Source organism: Panthera tigris, chromosome A3 (assembly GCF_018350195.1).
Source record: "Panthera tigris isolate Pti1 chromosome A3, P.tigris_Pti1_mat1.1, whole genome shotgun sequence".
Taxonomy (NCBI): domain Eukaryota; kingdom Metazoa; phylum Chordata; class Mammalia; order Carnivora; family Felidae; genus Panthera; species Panthera tigris.
Window position 1 is genome coordinate 26546374 of NC_056662.1, and position 24787 is coordinate 26571160.

Genomic DNA, 24787 nt, shown 5'->3' on the forward strand with positions numbered 1-24787 from the left:
GCCTCCTCCAAGGCTGCTGGGAGGTGTGGTGCAGGGATTCGGTGAGTGTTCAGATCTTGGAGTCCGGGAGCAGAGCATTGGATGTGCCAAGAGAAAGCCTAGAAGGAGGAAGAAGGAAGCAAGACCCAGCTGCAGCAGGCAGGAGGTGTGCTGGGGGGTGGTCCAGGACAGAAGAGTCCGTGGTAGGAGAGGGGCCTTCCTCACGGCCACAAGAAGGGAGACTTCACAAGGCAAAGAGGTTTCATATGCACTAACAAGAGCATGACTTTAAGATGGGGAAAAAGAGCCCAAACATTGTCATTTTTAACTGGTCAGCATTTCAAACCGTCAACACCATCTAGCCAGAGGGAGGAGGCAGAGGAGAGAAAACCGTAGGGACTGCCGTGTCTTAACTTTTTGAATGGCTCGTCCTGAACTGGACCCTTTCGTCACCCTGTAGCATGGCCATCTTTTTACTCGCCGGTCCCACCCACCACGCCGTGAACGTCTCCAGGGAAAAACCCTGTCTGAGTCACCTAGTGTCCCTGGAACGGGGCTGCTGGGTGCATGAATGACGTATAACCGTCTATATTTTCAGAGTCAAGACAGACGCAAAGAAGAGCCTGCAGCCAAGCACGCTGGGTCACAGGGAGCTCTTTGAGGGCAGGGCTGTGTCTTCCTGGTTCCTGCAGTCCCCAGTCCGGCACAGGGTTGGTGACGTGCAGGTGTGTATTTATCGAATGAGCCAAATGAAGGGTGACTGAACAAGCGTGGGCTGGCTCGTCTCTCAGAAGACCCTCTTTGGCACAGGCCATGTACTTCAACCAACATGTATCAAGTACCTACTGCATGCCAGCCTGTGCCCAGGATGCAGTCACAGACAGGCAAGGCCCCTGTGGGGAGGGGGAGGCAGGCAGTGAACGTGTGAGCAACCACAGGAACAGGATTGTTTTTGCTAGCGAGGAGTGTTCAGAAGGGAATAAAACAGGTCTCCGTGAGAGACAGAGGCCCGGAGGGATCCACGTTAGACAGGATGGTCAAGGAAGGCCTCTTTCGGACATGAAGGGTGAGAAGGAGCCAGGCAAGCCAAGATCCCTAGGAAGAGTGTCAGAGAGGGGAGATAGAGAGTGCAAAAGCCCTGAGGCAGGAACAAACCTGATAGAGCCCACACTGCCTTCTGTAGGGCAGGAAAAACGGAATACTTACTCCTCTGTCTCCAGGGAGTCAACTCGGGCGACGTAGTTGCTTGGAATGTAGCCTTCTTTCCCTGTGGCCAGGGACCGAGCCCTCCACCACTCCCCAGACCTGAGGGACACGAGGGAGCAAAGGAGTCAGGGAGCAGAGGGAATCCCCCCGGACCTCTTGGGCCCCCCAACCTTGCCTAGAATACACCCCCAACCCCAGGAAGCTGATAGGGTAAGGGGCAAGGCCGCTACTGTCCCAGTACCCAGCACGCACTCCATGATTAGGGTAGGGATCTTTACAACAGTCCCCACTGTGCGTCCGAGGGTCTGGAATCAAGCCCTATCCCTGCATTCCACAGCCCACAGCCCTAGGTCTCTGGCCTCACTCTTTTCCCCGGGACCTGCAGGGGTCCCTACTCAGGGTATGGGGCCCTGTGCCCATGGTGGACTCATTGTGGGCCGAGAACCAGAGTGGTCTGACCAAGGACAAGCACTCCCATTCTTGAGCCCCATCTCACAGTGACACAGTCACGCCCCTACCTTATGGTGAAGAGTATTGGGGATTGGAAGTAGCAAACTCCAAGATCTGGGGATTCCTGAATGCAAACGTACCTCAGCAGGTCTGGTCCATAGATAAACCTGTACCTTAATTACAGGAGCCCAAGGAAAGCCTCCTTGAGAAAGCCTTTCGCCCATTCACTGTCGCCTGGATGTGCACCCCTAGTAAGTACACAAGGCCCTCTTTGGTGGCTTTCATCCAGATTAAGAGCAAACCCTTTCTCCTCTATTATGATGAGGTTCTTATCAGCCATTTACTCCCTACTTTAAGATAGCCTGTTGGGGTGCCTTGGTGGCTCAGTCGGTTAAGCGTCCAGCTCGGGCTCAAGTCACGATCTTATGGTTCGTGAGTCTGAGTCCCTCGTCGATCTCTGCGCAGAGCCTGCTTTGGATTCTTTGTCTCCCTCTCTCTCCGCCCCTCCCCTGGCCGCCCACACTGTCTCTCAAAAATAAATAAATAAATAAATGTATTTTTAAAATTGTTATTAGTTTATTTACTTTGAGAGACACAGAGACAGTGCAAGTCGGGGAGGGAGAGAGGGAGAGGGAGGGAGGGAGAGGGAGAGGGAGAGGGAGGGAGAGAGAGAGAGAGAGAGAGAGAGAGAGAGAGAGAGAGAGAGAAAATCCCAAGCAGGCTCCTTGCTGTCAGTGCAGAGCCATTTTTTTTTTTAAAGATAGTCCATCAGGCTCTTTATTGAAGCACAGAGGAGAGCACATTGAGTGTTGGAGGTAGCTATGTCTTAGGAGTGGGAAACTCACTCTTCCAGGATCACCATTTTATCTCCCTTCTGGAAACTGAGGTCTTCATGGTGAATGGCCTTGTAATCATACAGGGCAATCACAGTGATGTCGTCAGGACCTGCAGGGAGAGAGACACGGGATGGTGAGGCTTTATCAGAGCACCGCCACAGTCCTGGGTGTTTCCCATCCCAACAACCAGCACCCAGCCCCGGAGCCACTGAGGGATCTGTCTCATGGTATAAGCATCTTGCCATGTGGGGCGGGATTCTGGAGTTTAAAGCTAATGGTGTTTTGTCTGTGTTAGACAGTGTAATAGAAACAAAATAGCCTGTACAAAGTACTTTGGGAGCAACTGAAAGGATTTGCAAGTGTGGTTTTGACGGTTTGGGATTTGGGCCTTAAGCTCTGACTGAGAACCTAACCTAATCCTTTACATAAGACTCCGCCACTCGTCTGCCCAATACTTACCCTCCGTCGACCCTGGTGGGTTGTCATTGTTGTTGTCAGGCCGCTGCGGGGAAGAGATGGGAGAAGGGGATGAATCCAATAGTGTGTGGGGAGCCACAGGAGGTCTGTGTCCAAAAGGATACCCGAGAGCATCTCATCTCAGCCCTGTGTGTCATGGGAGGAGGACCTGAGAGGGCTGGGAACCGATGTGAGGTCACACCACACATTAGAGGCACCACAAAGATCCAGGTGGCTTGGGTTGTGGCCTTGGCCTTGGGCATACTGGGGGACACTGGCCTGTTCCCCCCACCTTGACATATGGTGAGGGGTTGGTCCAGATCAGTGTTTTCTATGATACATTTGAAGAAACTGTAGGTCTTCCAGTATGTCCCATGCGTAAAGGCTCCATTATAATTATGAAAGAAACTGTTCCTCCAGAGGGAACTGGCATCCACTGTGGTGCTCTGAGCAGCCCTTAGCTGCGGCGGTGGAGGCGGGGGGGGGGGGGAAGGGGGCTGGGACTTCATTCCTGGAGCAAATAGACCTTAAAGATACATTGTTGAGTGAACAAAGCTAGTTCTTCAGAAGGATAAACATGATACATATATAAAGAACACATACACACACATCCTAAATATGTTCTGTGCACATGTTACTGTATGCGTGTGAGTGTAAATTCATAGAAAAAGGTTTGCAAGGGTCCACACCAAACTGACAACAGTTGATGCCTCTGGGGAGGGGGGGCCATTGATGAGAAGAAACTGTAGCTTTAACTGGGGCTGGATGATTTTTCTTTTCAAGGGGAATGTATTTGTGTGTTGCACACATAAGTGAACTTACAGAAACAGGTGTGGGAAACGATGACAAGTATGTCTTTTTGGGGGGAGATTCACAAAGCACATTAAGATTCATGAAAGCTCTGAGGACTTCCACAAGAAAGGACCCTGTGTCTTTAAAAAATTTTTTTTAATCTTCATTTATTTTTGAGAGAGAGACAGAGTGTAAGCAGGGGAGGAGCTGAGGGGAGGGAGACACAGAATCAAAAGCAGGCTCCAGGCCCCGAGCTGTCAGCACAGACCCTGACACGGGCCTGAACCCACAAACCATGAGACCGTGACCCGAGCCGAAGTCGGACACCCAACCGACTGAGCCACCCAGGTGCCCCAGAAAGGACCCTGTTTTACCCAGTATTTTATAAACTGATTTGGCCTAGGAACCCTCTGTCTGAAGAACACTTACTAACTCATCACTGAACTAATGCTCTGCAAGAGAACAACGAAAGGCTGATAATAGCATCCCTTAAACCTGATGCTCAGGAGACAACCAAAAACTAGTGGGAGAAAACCCTCGGCCTCCCACGGGTGCCAGGCTAGAGGGACTCAGAGAATCTGGAACCCTAGCCACAGAAAGGGCCCAGGGCCACACAGGTTAGGAAGGAACAGGTCTAGGAGTGACTTAGGGTTTAGGATGTCAGTTCAGGACATTACTGGTGAGAAGCTCATGCAGTCGCAGGCTGTATTAATAGAGGTCAAATGTCAGAGGGAGGGAGGCGACTGACTATTCCATCATCTGCCCATTGCCAGAATTAGTCCGATTCTAGACATCACGCTGGGGAAGGGCAAGCAGAATGGAGAGAGGCCAGGAAGCAGTCCACCCCTACCTCTAGAGACCGCAAGCAGAAGCTATGCTTCCCTAGATGATCTCAGATAAGGCCATGGACTCCAGGACTCCAGAGGAGACAGAACCCCAGCCCTGGGGTGAGAGCGACCCGGCCCTGTTGCTGCCCAGCTGTATGACCCCCGGGGAGGCATTTCACCTCTTCGATCCTCACTTACAGTGGCTTTCAAGTGGCATAAGTCCTGGCTCACAGCTTTCGGTGGGGACTAACGGTGTAGAAACACTTCACCCCAGTTGCCCGGAACACGGTAGGTGTTCCAAGAATGGTAACGGTTGTTACAACTGCTCCTGCTGCTATAACCACCATCCCTACCTGTGCCAGTGGCGTTACTGTTGGCACCACCCGTGTCCAGCATTGCCGCTCTCCTATTTTACCATCACAACCACGTGGCTAGTGGTGCTGCTGTTGTGGGAGGGTCCCCTCCCTAAGGAGAAGGACAAAACAAAACAAAGCAACTTCAAGGTGACCTGGCTGTGCGCCTCTGTGACCACACCCCTCATGACCCTGTGACCTGCGACCACTTAATCAGACTACACGTTTGTGCGCGTTAGCATCCGTGGGAGACAAAGACATCGAAAATGCACTAAAAAAAACGATGCCCCGTGACGTTCAGTGCTTGGTGCTTCGGGGACGAACCCCAACTGAGCGGGGCCGGCACGAATGAAGTTGCTTCCTGGAAAAAAAGCCGCGGCGAGAGATTCCCACTACACTGGCTGCCACGATCACCACTATTCCTGCCCTTACCGCCACGCCTCACGAGCGGTTGGAACTTGCGCTGCCTGGGTTTGGATCCCGCCTCTACCCTTTACTAACCACGTGGCCTCCGGCACGTTATGAAGCTCTGCGTCTCACCTGTAAAATGGGCACGATAAAAATCGTGACCTAGGGTGACCGTGAGGCTTCAGGGTGTTGACAACCGTATAGCCCTTGGGCTGGGGCTCGGTTCCTCGTAAGCTCTGTTTAAGCAGAAGGTAAGCAAGCAGATGCCTCTACGAGTGTGACCGCTTCTCTTATTTACTGCTTTTGCGCTGGCCCTTCTACTCCCACCCCTCTTGCTGTTACCACAATTGTTACCATGGTGTTTGCTACCACAATTGTACCATGATCACTGTCTCTAGTTTAACTGTTGGCTACTGGTCAGGTCACTCACAACTCTCAGCACCGCTCATGCTACCGCCCAGGCTCGGGGCCTCTCTCGTGCCCTCTAGGACCCGGTCCCTGGAGCCCAGGCTGAGAGGCCAGGGCCTGGGCAGTGGGACCGGGAGAGCCGTCATTGCCCTGGGTACTCGGAGCAGATGTAGCCCAGAGAGCTGGGGCTACATCTGCTGGTGAAGGGTAAGCTCCATGTCACCCCAACACACCCTGCTCACCCTCGGAAACACAGGAGGATGTGAGGGCGATTTGGGGCAGCACGGGGCAGCCCACAGGCTACTGAACTCCTCTTTCTTCCCCCACTCACCCGTTTGCCCGCAGATGTGGGATCCGGCACATATACGGGGCTGTGCAGGGCACTGGGCTCCGTTTTTGAGACCTTGCCTCTGTCCTGGAGGAACTTGGACTTCATGCATCCCATCCTGCGGCAGAGAGAAGGGAAGTGAGCCCAGCTTGCCCCGACTCCCACACAGGGGAGTCTTGGATGCTGAGTTCCAGGCCCCCTGCCTTCAGACTGGCTCCCTCTCCCCTACCCTGTCTCCACCCACCCACCCCCCCTTACCATCCCCACTCACCCCACCCTTGCCACACGAGCTTACTCTGCCCTTGCCACTTCTGGGTTTCCCCACGTCCGTGTCGGCCACATACCCACACAGGGCTGACTAGCTGTCACAGTCCTGCTACCGAGGACCCCTGCCACGGGGAACTTATCCAGAGAATGAATCATGATGATCATCAAAATTCAACATGCAGAGCCTTGGAGCAGTGTGGGTGGTAGGCACCACAGGTCTGGGATCAGAAAGCCTTGAGCTGACACGTGGCCCCTCCACCCCACTGACACCTCACTTGTCATTCGCCCTGCTCCCCAGTCTCAGTTCCTCATCAGCAAAGTGGGGATAATAATACTGTAGCCTACTCGCAGGGTGTTGGAAGGGTGAGAAAACATGTAGGCGGGGAAATACTCAGCCCAGCGTGGGGCTCAGAGAAAACAGTAAAGTGAAATCACACTATTATCATGTAATAAATTATCATTTTATATGAAATGACCAAGGTGAGGTCACATCGTATGGCTCAAACAATCTAGCTAAATGATCATAGTCAAGGCACCATATATCCCTTAGTATCATTTTACAATTGCCTTGCACTAGTTTCCTTCCTCCTCTCCTCCCTTTCTCTTTCTTTCTTCCTTCTTTTCTTTCTCTTGTGGGTTTATTTGGTCATTCCCTCCTACATTTACTCAGCAAAGATTTATTGAGTATTTTTCGAAGCCACGAATAAGACAAGCAAGGTCATGCCCTTAAAAGAGCTCACCCTGGAGATGAATGGGAGACACAGACAAAAAACAGGCAAACAAATACGTAACAAGATAAATTTCGTGAAACGTGTGAGGACAATTCAAAAGGATGTGACAGAAAACAACAGTGCAGGGCTTCTGTAGACAGGATGATCGGGGAAGGCTTCTCTGAGGAGGTGACGTCAGACCTGGGACCTGAACGGCACAAAGCAGCCAGTCGTGTAACACTCTAAGGAAACGGTGCTTCGGGCAGAGGGAAACGTCAAGTGCAAAGGCCCCGAGGCTGGAATGTGCTTGGAGAGAATAAGGCACTGAAAGGAGGCCAGTGTGGCTGGAGATCACAGGCATAGAAGAGGAGTGTGGTATGGCACAAGGTTGCCATATCTTTTACAGCCAATGAGCAATCTGGATTTAATTCCAAAGATTAGAAACCATGTAAAGTTTTAAGCAGGAGAATGATGGGATTCATTTGCACTTCAAATAATGGCTGCCAGGTGGCATATGGACCGTAGGAGGCAGGGCAGGGAACCCTGCCTGTCCACTGCAGGAGTCCGGGCATGAGATGATGGTGGCCTGACCTGGGGTGGTGACCATCGAGGACATCTGTAAGCAATGGACAGATTCAGGGGGACATTTGGGAGGTAAGGATGACAGACTTTGCTGATGGGTTCATGAAATTTAAAGATACTTAAAGAAAACCTGTTTACCTGATCAGAGTCAAAACTTAATCACAGAAAGTGGCAGAAATGTTTTACTTCTTCTCTCAAAATGCCCACATGTATTTGCTGAGAAGACACGCCATAGGCATCCACATAAGAGAGTAATTGTTTTCCTCATCTCTGCACAATTACTCATTTCTTCCAAAGCAATTAGAACTCACTTATACTTATCTGGCTAAATAAACACATGTTTGTGGTTTAAGGAAAAAAGTCCATATTCATAGGCTCAGTGGAGTTACTTTAAAAAAAAAAAAAAGATTTTTAATCACAAGGATGTTTTTGTCTGTCCTGGTGGGAACTGGCAACAATTTACCACTTCAAGACTTAAGCGGTTTCTGCTTCACTTGCCTGCCTGTTGTGAATAAAGTAAGGAACTGGTTCAGACTCCCGGAGTGCTGGATCATTAATTTGAAAAATTATCACAATTAATCACTGCTTTATAATGTACTTGTATGCATTTAAAACACCTCTCTTTGATTTGTGATACGTATGCATTACAGTTCTGGAAATAAGACGCATAGCGTGTGGTTCTGTATGGGATACAATTATATTACATTGCATATATTTTGATTACATAAGAAAGTTCTGGGAAGAACACTGCTGTGATGCAGAACAGCTCCTTCTGCTTCTCTGAGTACCTACTGAATTTCATTTATATCGTCAATTTACATATTCAAGATAGCCACAGGGGACGGAGGGATGGGTCTCTGAGGTCACGTTCGTGCATGATCCAAGGTCACCTCTGAGACCGGATGGTGGGGCTCTCCCTCACAGGGTGGTGGTGAGTACTGAATGAGTTGATAAATGTAAAGGTTCTTGGCACACAGTAAGCACTACAGAAAATGTTGACCATAACCAATTCCATTTACTAGCAAACGTGGACGTGCTCTGGGGGATAAAGCAAAACCACATGGCAATTCCTCTGACCCACAAGCTTAGAGATACAGCAACACTTAAGTTAACCTTTTAGGGGCGCCTGGGTGGCTCAGTCGGTTGAGCGTCCAACTTTGGCTCAGGCCATGATCTCACAGTTTGTGAGTTCAAGCCCCGCGTCAGGCTCTGTGCTGATGGCTCAGTCTGGAGCCTGCTTTGGATTCTGTGTCTCCCTCTCTCTCTGCCCCTCCCCCTCTCATGCCCTGTCTCTCTCAAAAGTAAATAAACATTAAAAAAAGAAAAAAAAAAAGAAGTTAAACTGGAGTTCCCATTAGTTCAACTTTTGCACAATAAAATATTATTTTTAAAAAGTGATATGCTGGCAAGAGTCAAATTTGCATAAAACGTGACAGTCCCCCTAAATCAGGAGAACTGTTCTACTCCCTGGTGTGGAATGGCCTCAGACATGTTCTTTTTGTGACCACCAGACCTAGAAATGTAATGTGAGCCATGTATGTAATTTAAAATGTTCTACAGCAAAAAAAAAAAATGTTCTACAGCCATATTTTTCCAAGTAAAAAGAAACAAGTGAATTAATTTTAAGATACATTTATTTTCTCCAATATGTAAAAAATGATTGATTTGTAACCCATATAAAAATGCTCAATGAGGGGCGCCTGGCCGGCTCAGTCCGTAGAGCATGCAACTCTTGATCTCAGGTTTGTGAGTTCGAACCCCACGTTGGGCCTAGGCTTAAAAATAAAAAGTTAAAAAAAAGTTAAAAATGATCAGTGAGATACTTTATACTTGTTTTTCCCTCTAAGTCTTCCAATCCCAGTGTGTATATTACATGCTCAGCACACCTCGTTAAGATTTGCCAATGTTTCAGGTGCTCAATAGCCAAGTGGCTGGGCTCAAAGCTAATGTATCAAACAGCGCAGACATAGAACATTTCCATTATCCCAGCACAGCACAGGCTGGCCCTACATAGATCTGAGTCCCTCAGTGCTTGGCTTAGCACCTCCCTACAGCTCTTGGTTTCTGCTCAAGTTATGGTCTCATGGTTTAGGAGTTCGAGCCACACATTGGGCTCCATGCTGACAGTGTGGTGCCGGCTTGGGAATTCTCTCTCTCTCTTTGCCCCTCCCCTGCTCATGCTCTCTCTCTCTCTCTCAAGACAGATGAATAAACTTAAAAACAAAAAGATATATAGGGGCACCTGGGTGGCTCAATTGGCTAAGCCTCCAACTTTGGCTCAGGTCATGATCTCACGGTTCATGGGTTCGAGCCCCACGTTGGGCTCTGTGCTGACAGCCTGGAGCCTGGAGCCTGGGGCCTGCAGCCTGCTTTGGAATGTGTGTCTCCCTCTCTCTCTGCCCCTCTCCAGCTCATGCTCTGTGTCTCTCTCCCTCCCTCCCTCTCTCTCTCTCTCCCAAAAATAAATGAACGTTTAAGAAACTAAAAACAAAAACAAAAACAAAAAAAGGAATTGTAACCGAATGCCTGGCTACTGTGTGTGATCACGGTGGGGACCAGCAGCAGCAGCAGCACAGAGGAGCTGTTAGAAATACAGACTTTCAAGCCCCATCGCCCAAATCAGAACGTGCACTCCAACAAGGCCCAGATGAATTGCGTGAGAAGCAGTGAACATCTCGGCATCCATCCCTCTTCTGATAACAGCACCTGGCTTTTCCTCGAGAAGCCAGCCTTCTCCCACTCAGTGCAAGGTGTTTCAGGAGGCTAACCCCACTCTTGCCTTCAGGGAGTGACAACTTGATACAGGTCTGGCCGATCAGAGAATTCTGTGTCCCCCTGGCAGCCAACGGTGGCCGATTCAGTTATAGGTATGTAAGTGACCCTGACTGAGGCGATCAAAGTTAGCCCTGGGATTTTGCTGGGAAAACTAGGAAAAAGGCACTCTGTTTCTATAAGGATTGCTGATGCAGATGTAGGTGCAGGTGTCGAGGCAGATATAGATGTAGACGTAGGAAACTAAAGTGAGGGACTGTCTTAGTGTGAGGCCGTCACAGAGGACAGCAGAGCCGAGCAATGAAGACAGAGTGATTCCTGAAGACATGTATGAACACCTGAAGCCAGCTGTGCCTGAAGCTTGCCAACCTCAGGATTTTTCCAGTTCGTGAGCAAATAAATTCTCAATTGCCTAAGACAGTTTGAACTGGATTTTTACCGTTGGTACCCCAACAGTCCTCACTGCTTCTTACATATCCCTGTGCCATGATCTGGACCGAATGAACCAGAGTCTCTGGGGATGAGGGCCCGGAATCTGCATTGCTAACAATTCTTCAGGAGATTCTTATCCACAATAAGATGTGAGATCCACCAGTATGGTAGAGTGAGGCCTGAACCTGGGGTGAGAATGCTCGGGTTTGGATCCCGGTTTTGCCCCTGACCCTATGTGACCTCAGGTAAGTCACTTCCCCTGAACTTCATTTCCTGCCCTGTGAAATAGGAGGCTCTTGCTTCTCAGGTTTGGCCTGACATCCTGTGTGACAGGGATGTGAAAGGCTTTTGAAAACCTCTGTACACATGATTCTTGTCTAATTGTGGTTCAAAACCAGGCTCTGAGAGCAGAAGTGGCCTGCCTGGCCCCAGACCAGTTGAGAACTGCTGACCCCTGACAAAGGCACGTCCTCAGGTCACTGCCCAAATCCTGGAAACTGAAACTCGCTCCTTCCCCATTCAGCTTCTGTTGGCCCTACGTGGGAGGGATATGAGAAAGGTCGGCTTGCTTGCCCTGGGACCTTCCCACGGTCACTCCATGTAGGCCATGGAGCCTTAGAGACTCCTCCTGCGTGCTCAGAGTGAAGCCCAAGGAGAGAGGCCAGTGCACTGCCTGGGCATCCTGTGGAGTGGGAGGGAGACTGTTTTCAAGGAGTTTTTAGGGTCAAGCAGAGGCCTGTCAGGGCTGGGGCCGAGGAGCCCTGGATTCTGGTTTCGCCTCTACCACAAGCTCACCGTGTGAGCTCAGGCAAGTCCCAAACTCTCTGGGCCTCAGTTTCTCCAAATATGAAGCGAGGTGTTGGATAAGTTGTCTGAAGGGGACAGCTATAGTTCTTTCCTACATAGTCTCTGCTCCCCCTTTTTCTGAGAACAGCTCCCCAATCTTCCTTTTGTCACCACCTCTCCCGCATTCTCATTTCGTGCATCGGGGTAGGGCTGACTTCAGCCTCTGGCTGAAGTCTGGCCAATCGGAATTGCAGTAACAGAAGCAGAGCTGGATGTGTGACCCAGTCCTGGACAAGGAGAGTCATCCATTGGCCTTTGACTGGAAGAGAGTTGCAAAGCAGAGCCCAGAAATGGAGGAATGCAGATTCCCAAGCCCTTGAATCCAGCCCTTCCTAAAGTGGAAGTGTTTGCGGACTTTCTAACAATATCCCTCTTCTGCTTGAGCCAGTTTAAGTTGGATTTCTGCCCCCCCCCCCTTAAACCTCAAAGGGTGCCGCCTCATGCAGAGGAAATTCTTACAAGGGATTGCATACTTCATACTTCAGTGTAAATGGCTTAGGGCATACTTCAGTGTAAATGGCTTAGGGCAAAGACTTCGTAGACAGCAGGTATTGATGGATGAGAAGAGGGTACTAGACCCATTAGGATGGGTGAGGATGTATGCAATATGGACCCCAAGCAGCTGATGGCACTGACACCATGCCTAGGAAGTGCCTGGCATGTATTAGGACCTCCATATGTATTTGTGGACTAAATATACTGTGTTCAACCTTCTACAGGCCTGACCATACTTGGTTGAAGTCAGCAGTACCAGAATTAAGAGCCCATTTTGCAGACAGGGAAATGGAGATCCATGGCACAGAGATTCCTCAGGGGGTCACTGGCAGGTAGAATGAGAACACAGCTCTCTTGCCTCTCATCCTCGGGAGGGGGGGTGGGGGGGAGTGGGCAGCCCCAGAGGCTGCAGTGGGGAACTGCAGGGTGAGAGCGAGGAACCCCAACAGGAAGTTCAGGAAGGCAGACCTCAAGGGGCCCAGGGCTCAAGACTGTTCACTAGAGGAACTTTCCCTTCTCGGAACAGCTCAGCCATGGAGGTGGGGAAAAAGTCCTCCCCCATCAGGGACAATTTCCTAAAGAGTTTGCAGGGGTGCAGAGCCCTGCAGAGCCCTCTCCTCTGGTTCCCTGACGATCTTCTCAATGAACCACCCAAAGTGACTGTTATCCCTAATAGACGTGCGGGGGTCACCCCAACTCCTCATCTCTCCCCTTTCCTGACCCCCAGCTTCTTTCTGATCAAAGAGCTCAAAACTTGGACTCTTCAAAAGGAAGGAGTCAGAGAGACCTCTGTTACACAGGCAGAACAGCAGCCCCGGAGAGGGCAAGTGTTGTGCCCACGTTTACACAACAGCGAGTGACAGAGCAACACGCTGAAGAGGAATTCAAGGCCTCTGGTCATCTGCCCGACTCGCCCAGAGGCCTGGCCCTGAGGCGCATTTGTCCCACCTGTTTGTTCTAAACATGTACTAGATTCCTAGCATGGTCATTGCTACCTCTGGATCACCTGTTAAAGTCTGGAATGCCAGGGCAATTGTGACCCTCCTTGGAATACTTTTATCTCTAAGGTAAGCAGGGGGCAGGCAAGTTTGGAAAATATGGGATGGGATTGGAAGTCACAAAGAGCTAACTCTGAATACCAATCCTGCCTCTTAGAGACAAGCAAACCTTTTCATTTATTCATTTATCTATCTATCTATTTATCTATCATCTATTTTTAAATGTTTATTTATTTATTTTTGAGAGAGAGAGAAAGAGAGAGAAAGAGAGAGAGAGAGAGAGAGAGAGAGAGAGAGAGAGAGAATGAGTGGGGGAGAGGCAGAGAGAGAGGGAGAGAGAGAATCCCAAGCAGGTTCTGCATTGTCAGCATGGAGCCCATCATGAGGATTGATCCCATGAGTTGTGAGATCATGACCTGAGCCAAAAATCAAGAGTCAAAGGCTTAGCCACTTGAGCCACCCAGGCACCCCAGTTTATTTCTTTTTTAAAGTTTATTTGTTTTTGGGGGGGGCAGAGAGAGGGAGAGAGAGAATCTCAAGCACGCTCTGCACTGTCAGTGCAGAGCCTCATGTGGGGCTTGAACCCATAAACTGTGAGATCATGGTTTAGGCCAAAATCAAGAGTTAGACACTTAACAGACTGAGCCACCCAGGCGCCCCAAGCAAGGCTTTTAAACTGTAAATCAGGTCATATCCCTCCTCTGCTCAACAACTCCTGGGCTCCCATCTCACTTGGAATAAAAGCCAAGTCCCCTCTATGGCTGCCAAGGCTCCATGATCTGGGCTCTCCCCAACCTTGAGGTCCTGTCATCCTCCCTTGATGTTTCCTTTCCAGCCACACTAGCCTCTTGCTGTCCCTCAATTCACCAACCACGCTTCCACCTTGGGGCCATCACACATGCTACTTTCCGGAATGTCCTTCCCCCGGAAAGCCTCTTTCATGCCACCCAAGTCTCTTTGCAGACCTCTCTGTCTCAGAGAGGCCTTCCCTCACCACCCTGGCTAAGAATGGGAACACCCGCCCCCAACTCCCATCACTTTCTAGCCCTTCCCAGCCGAATTCTTCATGGCTTTGACCACCAGCTGATGTGGCGGCCATGAAGATGAGCCTCCCAGATCTCTGACTGCAGACAGTGGCATTGACCAATGGCCCCAGCTGCTGTGCTTTGAAGTGCATCATCACTGTTGCCATGGGCTGTTCCCGGCCAATGATGAGTGTGGCAGGGATACTGAGGCAGGCCGTGCCAGGGGGGCCTATGACAGGGGGCTTTGGCTAAGGGGTCCAGGCAGCCTTGCCAAGCCTTCCTTGGAACTGCACTGTAGTCTAAGATATTTCTGCCTCTCCTTCCCTTCTTCTTGCTTTCCTTTCCTCCCTCCTTCCCTTTCTTCTTCATTTGGAGTCAAACATGCCTTGCTGTGTGCTGGCTGGCTTTCCCAGCCTTTTCTTGCAGGGCGCCTGGGTGGCTCAGTCGGTTGAGCATCCGACTTCAGCTCAGGTCATGATCTCCAAGTTCATGGGTTTGAGTCCCATGTCGGGCTCTGTGCTGACAGCTGAGAGCCTGGAGCCTGCTTCAGATTCGGTCTCCCTCTCTCTCTGTCCCTCCCCAACTCACACACTCTCTCTCTCTCTCCAAAATAAATAAACATTTAAAAATTTTTTCTTGCATATTTAATCTCTGAAGTGACAGTCTGCTTCTCACCTAATGCACTAATATATTACCTAGGGATTTGTTTATAATCTGTCTCCCATAGGATGTAAGACACATGAGAACAGTGATTCTTTTGTGCCTTGCTGTATCCCAGTATAAAATGAGAATGCAGTAGGTGCTCAATAAATTCTTGAACAAGTGAATTAAGTCTCCTTCAGCTTCCTGGGAGCCCCAGCTTTCCCCATCAAAACGAGTTACATATGCAGGTTTAAACTGGAAAGGGATATCCGTGTTTGTTCCTCTCTGCTTAGAGAAGAACAACATCCCTCCCTGACTGTGACTGACTGGAGTCTGCCCCCTTCACCCAGGACATGGTGGCCAGTTTCCCCCCAGGGGTGGGGAGAGCTTTTCACCCTAGCTTCTCATCATGCTCCAAGGTCAACTGCCCCCAAATCTTCCCCCCGACCCCAGAGGGAAACCTTGAAGCTGCCATAATGCCTGCTCTGACCATGTTACAGTTGCTTTTTTATAGTTGACAGAATCTCAGTTTCTTTTCTGTTTTGGAGGGTATTTTGTTTTTTAAATTACCTTTCATCACCTGGTAACAGTACCTCGTCCTTATACATAACATTGCAGATAAATCTAAGATGCCATTGGATTACTCCCTTTGCAGGCTCTCCGTGGCCACTCCTTTCCCCTCAGGTAGCCTCTGCCTCTGTGTTTACACCTATGCGTATTGACGCACGTGAACCTGTCCATGCACATCCCATCACCTTGCCTGTTACCGTTTCAGAACACTCCTGCTGGCAGCACCTGTGTTTCTTCGCCTGAGAGATTTCTCTGTGGCCATCGGTGTCTGCTCAGCCCGTGAGCTTGGCAAGTGGGAGTGTTAGAGAGACATCCCCCCACCCCCCGCCCCGGGAGCAGCCTTCAACCAGTGACTGATAGGAGCAGGTGCATAAATACCCCAGCTCCCTCACCTCTTGAACACGTTCACCAGCTCTCAGAGCTCGAGGGCTCCCTGCCCTCCAGGTGTCCACAGTAGTGACTGGTGCGATAACACACTTTTATTGGCTGCCTCCTCTTCTGTCTCACTTCCCCACTCTCCTACCAGGGCTTTCTGGGACCCTCTCCCAAAGAGACTAAATAATAAATGCATATGAGATTTTTTCTAAGGTCTGTTTCTAAGGAAACTCAAACTGAGACCTATGTCCATGGAAACTATGGAGTATCGTTTTTTTGCGTGTTGACCTCAAAGGATTTGTACTACGTGAACTGACCTCAAAAGGTTTGTACTACGTCAATTTGTGTACTGTGGAGTATTGTTTTTTTTGTGTGTTGACCTCAAAGGATTTGTGCTTCGTGAATTTGTGAGGTTGTATCCTCCTTATCCCCATTTCTCAGATGTGGAAACTGAGACTCAGAGAGTGAGTGGCTTGGCTGAATGCACCACAACTTATCTGAGGCACCGTCGGCACCCAAACTCAGGTCTCCCACGCCCGATCTCCAGTTCTTCATTTCTCTGGCAGAGATGAGGGAAAGTCTGCTATTCGCTTGGCTGCACCTACATCTCCCAGGCCAGAGGATTTCAGGGTGATGGTGAGAGCTTGGGCTGTCTTAGGGCAGTATTAGGAATGCAGGCCCTACTCGGTGCCATCCAGCGGGTGCAGTGACACGCAGAGGGTGCAGCCTGTGTGGCCACAGGCACCAGCCAGGAACAAGGGCACACTTTCCATTTAAGGAAACTGGACAAACGGAGCGGGGGCGGGGGTTGTTTAGAAAGGTGGAGGCTAAGAGACGTGGTAGCACTAATGTTCTGTGTAACTTTGGGAAAGCTACTTACCCTCTCCGGGCCTGACATTCCTTTTCGGTGAAAAGGAAGGCCTTGTCATGATAGGGAGGCAGGACTTGAAGACTAAAATGGCTACAGGGGCCCACAGGGACACCCACGGGAGGAAAGTGATCCAAGAAAGGGTGGTGCAGGCCGACAGCTCAGGGTTAGTCTACAGGGCGGCCCCCACACCGCTTCACCGATGCTGCCGTGAGTGAATAGCACGTGGGCATGGGAGACGGAATTTCTAGCCTCGCTATGGCCAACTCTGCCAGTTTTTCACAAGACAGAAACCCAGATTTGTGTGAGTTCTCTTGACTTTAAAACTTGGCGACTAATTAGGCGTGCTTGGGTGTCTCAGTCCATTAAGCAGCAGACTTCGGCTCAGGTCATGATCTCAAGGTTCATGAGTTCAAGCCCCGCCTCGGGCTCTGTGCTGACAGCTCGGAGCCTGGAGCCTGCTTCGGATTCTGTGTCTCCCTCTCTCTCTGCCCCTCCCCTACACTTCTCTCTCTTTCTAATAAATAAACATTTAAAAAAGTTGGCAGCTAATTATAAAGAATCACTATGTGGGGCCAACTAAAATACACCTATATGCTGAAATATCTCAGGCAAGAGAGGGGAGAGGTTGCTCAACATTCCTACAATGTTTCTGAGGCCCTACCATGTGCCAGGCACTTAGTATGTGTTAGCAGCAGAGTAGTTTAGGAGCCTTTACTTTCTAGAAGCATTTAAAGTGTGCAAGGCCTGGAAGATCCCTTGAATGCAGGTAATTTTCTCCTCACCCTCACGGGAAAGGGCCCCCAGCGAGCAGCCTGGTTGGGGTGAGATTAAGATTCCCACACCCCTAGGGTGGCTATAATAACCGTAATGTTTTAAAAAGGAAAATAGCAAGTGTTGGCAAGGATGTGGGGAAATTGGAACCCTTCTACATGGCTGACGGGAGTGGAAAGCAGTGGAAAACAATCTGGCAATTCCTCAAAATGTTAAACATGGAATTACCACAGGACACAGCCATTCCACTCCTAGGTATATACCCAAGAAATTGAAAACAGGAGCTCAAACAAATACACTAGGTGAATATTCATGACAGTCAAAAGGCTGAGACAACCCAAATTTCCATCTACAGATGAACGGATAAGCAAATCGCGGCATAATACATACAATGAAATATTATTCAGCTATAAAGAGAACCGAAATACGAATACATGCCTCAAGTTGGGTGAACCTTGAAAACATTATCTTAGGTGGAAGATGCCAGAATAAATTAATCCAAAAATACAAAAAGCAGGCTGGTGGTGGCCAAGGGCCGGGGGGTGGGGGGTGGGGCAGAAAGAAGAATGGGCATGACTGCTTTCATGGGTACAGGGCTTCCTTCTGGGGAGATGATGATACTTGGGGACTATACAGAGGTGGCAGTTACACAACACGGTGAATGGACTAAATGCCACTCAAATGTTAGTTTTCAGATGGTTAATTTTGTAATGCTACGTGAATTTCGACTCAAAATTCAAAAATTACAAACTACAGGGTGCCTGGGTGGCTCAGTGGGTTACGTGTCCAATTTCAGCTCAGGTCATGATTTTACGGTTGGTGGGCTTGAGCCCCGCATCAGGGCTTCCTGCTGTCAACATGGAGCCCTCGTCAGATCTTCTGTCTGTCTCTCTCTCTCTCTCTGCCCCTCACCCACTTGCTCACTCTCTCTTGAAAAGAAATGAACAGTTAAAAAAATGGCAGAGGCGCCTGGGTGGCTCTGTCGGTTAAGCATCCCACTTCAGCTCAGGTCATGATCTCATGGTCCGTGGGTTTGTGGGTTTGAGCCCCGTGTCGGGCTCTGTGCGGACCCCTTGCTTGGAGCCTGGAGACTGCTTCGGATTCTGTGTCTCCCTCTCTCCCCACCCCTCCCCCGCTCATGCTCTGTCTCTCTGTCTCTCAAAAATAAATAAACATTTTTTTAAAATGGCAAACTACCTAACAGTGCTCTCCTAGGACGGTTAAGCAAATTATAGTGCATCCAAACAGTAGAATGATATGCGGCCATCAAAAATCCAAGGATATTTTGGAAGGCCTGGCCGAAGGAGCATGTGGCTCTTGACCTCGGGGTCATCAGTTCAAGCCCCATGTTGGGTGTAGAGATGACTTAAACAAATAAATAAATAAGTAAACTGAGAAAAATAAAATGACAATTTAAAAAATCCAAGGCTGTCTTAATGACATAGGAAAATGTTTACAATGTAGTGCGAAGCAAATCACTAGGATGGAAATTGTATACGCAGCAGTTTACTGATTATGTTAAATAAAAAGGGCACAGAAAAGACTACGCAAAAACAATTTGTTATCCAAAAACTTTTTTTTTTAAATTTTTTTTTTCAACGTTTTTTATTTATTTTTGGGACAGAGAGAGACAGAGCATGAACGGGGGAGGGGCAGAGAGAGAGGGAGACACAGAATCGGAAACAGGCTCCAGGCTCCGAGCCATCAGCCCAGAGCCTGACACGGGGCTCGAACTCACCGACCGCGAGATCGTGACCTGGCTGAAGTCGGACGCTTAACCGACTGCGCCACCCAGGCGCCCCAAACTTTTTTTTTTTTTTTTAAAGGAGCCGTGATTCCATGGTTTGAGTTTCTACCAAGTGTCGGGCAGATGAAGAGCTTTGCCCTCCTGCTGGAGAACAGGAGACATGGAACAGCGAGCGGCCCTGGGAGGTCAGCAGACCCAGACTCTGCTGTTGTCCCTGACCCAGACTCCTCAGGTGACCCTTCCCGGCTTTAATCCACCTCATACACAAGAAGACTTGTGGCCCCTCTCTCCATATTCCCCAAGAAACACCTGCACCCCACACCTCCAAAGCCATCCATCCAGGATGGTCCCAGCAGAATGGTTTGTTGTAGTAAACACCTGTTCCACACCTGAATGTTTAGCAGCAGGGGAATGGGTACTAAGGTAGGGAGGTCAGTCACCTGCTGGGACACTCCACTTAGAAGGAATGAACTAGGCCTCCCTCTGTTTCTCATCCTGGCTAGACCCTGACACCTTAATGATGAGAAGGCAGGGACAAAGGGTATTGTAGAGGAATCACAGCTGGATAGCATTTTTGGAGACCTTCAATACACAGAAAACAATTCTATGTATAATTTGTGCATCCATCTCTATGCAATACATTCATGAAAGCACAGACCGGGAAGGATTATATTTCATGGCAATGGTTGCCTCTGGGAAGGGAGAAAACAGGACTGAGAGGGATACAAGGTGGAAAGGCTTCCGTTTTATCATTACTTTTAATAATTTTATTTTTTGAAAATCAGAAGCAAAAACATGACAAAATGCTAACATTTGTTAATTCTGGGTGGTGGGGTTCCTGGGATATTTGGTATAGGGTCTTCTTCACTTTTCTTTATTTTAACCTTCCCTCCTCTCCTCCTAAGGAAAACAAAACAAAAGGATAGTGAAGAGAAAGCCATGGGTAAAGGAAGCAATATCTATTGAGGCCTTTCTCTGTACTGGCCGAAGACTAACGTGGTGGCTTTCAAAGTGTGGTCCCTGGACCACCAGCAGCATTACTCCAGAATGTAAATTCTCAGACTCCCAGGCCAGACCTACTGAATCAGAAACCCTGGGATCGGGACCCAGAAATCTGTGTCTTAACAAAACCTTCCAGGTGGTTCCGGGGTACTGCTGAAGTTGGCGAGGCACTGGGCTAGACCATAATGTAGCTATGACAACAGTTAACGTGTATTAAGCATGCATACCTGTCAGGTGGTGTCCTAAGAGCTTAACTTACTCTAACCTTCAAAACAACCCTGTTGAGGGAGCCATTATCGTTATTATCCCTAGCCGACAGGTGTAAAAACGGAGGCACAGGAAGGCAAAGTCCCTTGCTCAAGGTCAACAGGCAGCTTGCTCCCGGAAACCCCCTTCCCCTTACACCACACTAAACATGACTTCACGTACTCCAGCTCCCTGTGGCCTTGGGAAAACAACAGCCCCACCTAACAGAGGAGGAAACTGGAGTTTGGAGAAAGAATTTGGAGAAAGAGAGCGACTTGCCCAAGGTGTCACAAGGAGGAAAGCGACCGGCAGCCACCCTGCGGTCTGTCCAGGAGGTTTTGAGGTTCGACCTAGACCTGCTGGGGATCAGGGCCCAGCGCGGGAGGAGGAGGGAGCACAGCCGGCCCAGCTGCAGCTCCGCCCGGGTGTGGTTCGCACGTCACGCCTACGGCCAGCTGGCCCCTTCCCCACGAAGGTCGCCAACCCGGCTGCCAACCTGCCGTGACTCGTCACCCACCCCCACCAGGAACCGTAAGGGCCTTCCCCTCCCGGTCTCCGCGAACCCCCATCCCTTCCTTCTCGTTTTTTCTTGTCTTTTGCAGAAGGGGAACCTGGACGGCCCAGAAAAGTGGAGGCTGGAACAAAGTCACTCGGTGGCCAGAGCTCCCCTCCCCTCGAGCTTTTCCAGGTTCGCAGGGCAATCCCGCCCCTCATCTGCCCCACTCCCCGCTCCGTGGGCCCCTCATCCCACGGCCCGTCCGCCGCTTCCCCGACGGCACCTTCCCGATGCGCACCCCAGCCCGCCCTGTGCAGCCCCAGCCCCCCACCCCCCTCCCTCCGCAACAGCCGAAGACCCTCAGGCCGCGCTCACCCTCAGGCTGCCCCGCTTCCCCCGTCCGCCGCACTCACCTGGGCTCCCGCTCCTCGTCCTGCGGGCAGCCCGGATCCTCGCAGCTCGAGCCCCCCCCCAGCTCAGCAGCCCCCGGCGTCCCGGGGCGCCCGTTCCCTAAGGGAGACGGGCCGACTTTCGAGCGGCAAGGATGACGCCCTGAGGGGCCTCGGCGGGCGCCGCGGGGCTTCTCCGGCTCCCCTGTCGCAGAACTGCCCGCGTCCTCTCCCGCTCGCCTCTGGGCCCCGGCGGTGCGCCCGGGCAGGGACCAGCAACGCCGTGGCACTCACAGGCCATCTGGGCTCCTTAGCCGCGCCCAGAGCGATGCTAGCCCCGCCCCCAAGTATCCTAGCCCCGCCCCTGAAGACTCCAAACCCACCGCAGGGACTCTAATCCCAGGCCCCACCTCCCAGCATCCTAATCCCGTCGCCCATCCCAGGTTTCTAAACCTGCCCCTAAGGATCCTAACCCGCTCCCTAAAGGATAATAAACCCGCCCGTAAGAACTTTAACCAGTCCCACAAAGATCCTAACCCCACCCCCTCCAACACCTCCCCCAATGCATTGTAATCCCCGCCTCCCCAAGCCTAACGCGGTTCCCAAGGGATTTAACCCCACCCCAGGAATCCTAACCTGTCTTCAAGAACCGCAACACCCTCTCTTCCTCCCAAAATCCCAATTCTGCCCCAAGGGATTTTGAATTTCACATTTGAATAATTTGTAATCTCGCCCTCCAGAGGTTTCTAATCCTGTCCCCAAAGATTCTAATCCAGCTAACTAAAGGATCTCAACCCTTCTCTTCAAACGATTCTGACCCAGCCCTCCAGATTTATAACCCTAACCCCAGGGGTTCTAATCCCGCTCCTGGGTAACCCCAATCTTGTTCACAAAGGATTTTAATCCACCCCACCCCAAGATTCCAATCCGACCCCCCAAAGATTTTAATCTCTCATCAAAGGATTCCAACTGGGTCCAGAAGAATCCTAACCCCTATCCCCCTCACTCTCACAGGATTCTAATCTCCTTCTTCCCGCCCCAAGCATTCTGATCGGTTTTCCCTACCATTCCGATCCACTCTCTCCAGCCCAGACCCCTCCCCCAGGCCGTGTCCCAAGCCTTCCTGGTACTTCTGTGGTCCGCGGTTTCCGCTCCGCAGGCCCTGCGCTATTCAAACCTCATGCAAATTTTCTCACCCGCAGGCACCGCCCTGGCTCATTCTTGGCCGGCTTCCGGCAGCTCAGAGGACTTCGAAAATTAGGGGGGCGGGATGCCGGGCTTGGAGGGCAGCTGGAGGCCCCACACGATTGTGCTCAGGACCCGGCAAGGGCAGAGCACACCTGTTCCTGGAAAAAGAGAGATATTGTCACACTAAATTCTGCCATGCATACTTCCGAGATGTGTAAGAATCCTGGTGCGTTTCTGTGTTCCCACCATTACCATCTCTTCATTCACTCACTCACTCATTCATTCACTCATTCATTCATTCAGCAATGCTGTGCTGGGCTACACAGGACTTCTCAAATTCAGTACTTCTGACATTTGGGCTGCATAATTCTTTTGGGGTGGGTTGGTGCTGCATGATTCTTTGCTGTGGGAAGCTGTCCTGGGAATGGTAGGATGATAAACAGAATTCCTGGGCTGCACTCACTAGATTAACCTTCTTCCCCAATTGTGACAACCAAAAATGTCTCCAAACATGACCAAATGTGTGTGTGGGGGTGGGGGGGTGGGGGGGGGATGGGGCGGTAGAACCATGAGTTAAAAGATAATGACCCTGCTCTTATGTGTTTGGTATATGTGCTTAAATACATATGTGTGAGTTTTAAAAGTACATTTAATTCTGTGTTTAATTTACTTGAATGAGACTCAGTTTTGTGCCCCTCCCCACAACATCACTGTTACTAATATTTAGTAGCCCACATTGTCTACATCCTCCAGTTTATTTACCCATTCCCCTACTCATGGACACCTACATTGTACCCAACTACCATGCCTCCTATGGACTTGTTGTAAGAATTTTGTAAAGACTTTCTTTGCCAAGAATGATGGATGCTTGCAGAAGGGCTGCTGCCAACATTCTTCCAACATTTCCCCACATCTTGACGGACTCTTGGTATCATCCATTAGTCTTAATTTGAGTTTCCCAGAAGCAGGCCTTAGACACAGATTCGAGTGAAAGTAGGTTATCTAGGAGATGCAGAAAACACTGGTAGGGAGTAGGTGGATGAGACAGGAGAGGGCAGAAAGCCAACTAAGAGAGCATTGTTGGGGTGCCTGGGTGGCTTAGTCGATTAAGCGTCTGACTCCTCTTTTTCTTAAATTTTTTAATGTTTATTTTTTTGGGGGGAGGGGCAGAAAGAGGGGCAGAGACAGAATATGAAGTGGGCTCTGCACTGACAGCAGTGAGCCCAATGCAGGGCTCAAACTCAGGAACCATGAGTTCATGGCCTGAGCTGAAGTCAGACGCTCAACTGACTAAGCCCCCCAGGCACCCTAAGCATCTGACTCTTGATTTCGGCTTGGGTCGTGATGTCATGGTTCATGAGATTGAGCCCCACATGGGGCTCTATGCTGACAGCGCAGCCTGCTTGAGATTCTCTCCCTCTCTCTCTGCCCCTCCCCTGCTCCTGCTCATGCTCTCTCTCAAGATAAAGTTGGGTTTGTTTGTTTGTTTGTTTGTTTGTTTTTCTTTTGAAAGAGAGCATTGTTAAGCAAGTTACAACTGTGGGCTCTTGGAGCTCACTCCTGCTGGAGCAGGAACTCTGGAGAGAGTGTACTATTTTCACTTCAGAGTTATCCTGCCTAGGTGATGAGGGAGCCTGGGCATTTCTATACCAACTCCTGGCAGACATTGGTTGAGGGATGCTCCCAAGAGGTATTAATCCTCCAGCACTTCTGGCCTGCCCCATGTGTGCTCCAGCCACCACAGGGAGCCTCCAGGAAGAAAGATACGTGTTCTGGGGACTTGAGAGTGTCATCATTAGCATCAGCTACACCTTCCACAAATTTGTTATTCTGATGGTAAAGGACCACAGATAGCTGAAACATTCTCCTCTTAATAGCCAATTCTGCCTCCCCGCCCCCCCCCTTTTTTTTTTTTTTTTTTGCTATTGAAGTACTTCTGCAATAAAAATCTTTGTATGTGTTTCCAAAGTTCCTATAAACTTTACTGTGGTATAGTTTTATAAATAAAATGCACCATTAAAACATTCAACTTGATGAGTTTGGGCAAAGGTATACATCTGTGTAACCACCACCCTAATCAAGATCGAGAACATTTTGGGGTGCCTGGGTGGCTCAGTTCATTGGGTATCCGACTCTTGATCTCAACTCAGGTCTTGATCTCGGGGTTGTGAGTTCAGCCCCGCTCTGGGCTTCACGCTGGATGTAAAGCCTACTTAAAAAAAAAAAAAAAAAAAAAAAAAAAAAAGATACAGAACATTTCTCTCACTCCAGAGAGTTCCCTTATGCCTATTGGAGTCCATGTCTCCCACCCATTGCCTTA

At 49.9% G+C, this 24787-nt stretch overlaps 1 protein-coding gene across 2 annotated transcripts in view; it reads right to left on the reverse strand.

The window, feature by feature from the left end:
* HCK (HCK proto-oncogene, Src family tyrosine kinase) overlaps positions 1 to 21592 on the reverse strand; it is a 44234-nt gene extending 22642 nt beyond the window's left edge. The window contains exons 1-5 of one of the 2 annotated variants that reach the window (XM_042980667.1): positions 21304 to 21592; positions 6047 to 6161; positions 2931 to 2973; positions 2481 to 2580; positions 1186 to 1284 (exon numbers count right to left, since the gene is read on the reverse strand). In XM_042980667.1, the coding sequence (XP_042836601.1) occupies positions 1186 to 1284; positions 2481 to 2580; positions 2931 to 2973; positions 6047 to 6160 (356 nt within the window). In that variant the 5' untranslated portion in view covers position 6161; positions 21304 to 21592. The remainder of the gene's footprint in view (positions 1 to 1185; positions 1285 to 2480; positions 2581 to 2930; positions 2974 to 6046; positions 6162 to 21303) is intronic. The other variant, XM_042980666.1, reaches the window with a different exon arrangement.
* Between the last annotated feature and the right edge of the window lie 3195 nt (positions 21593 to 24787).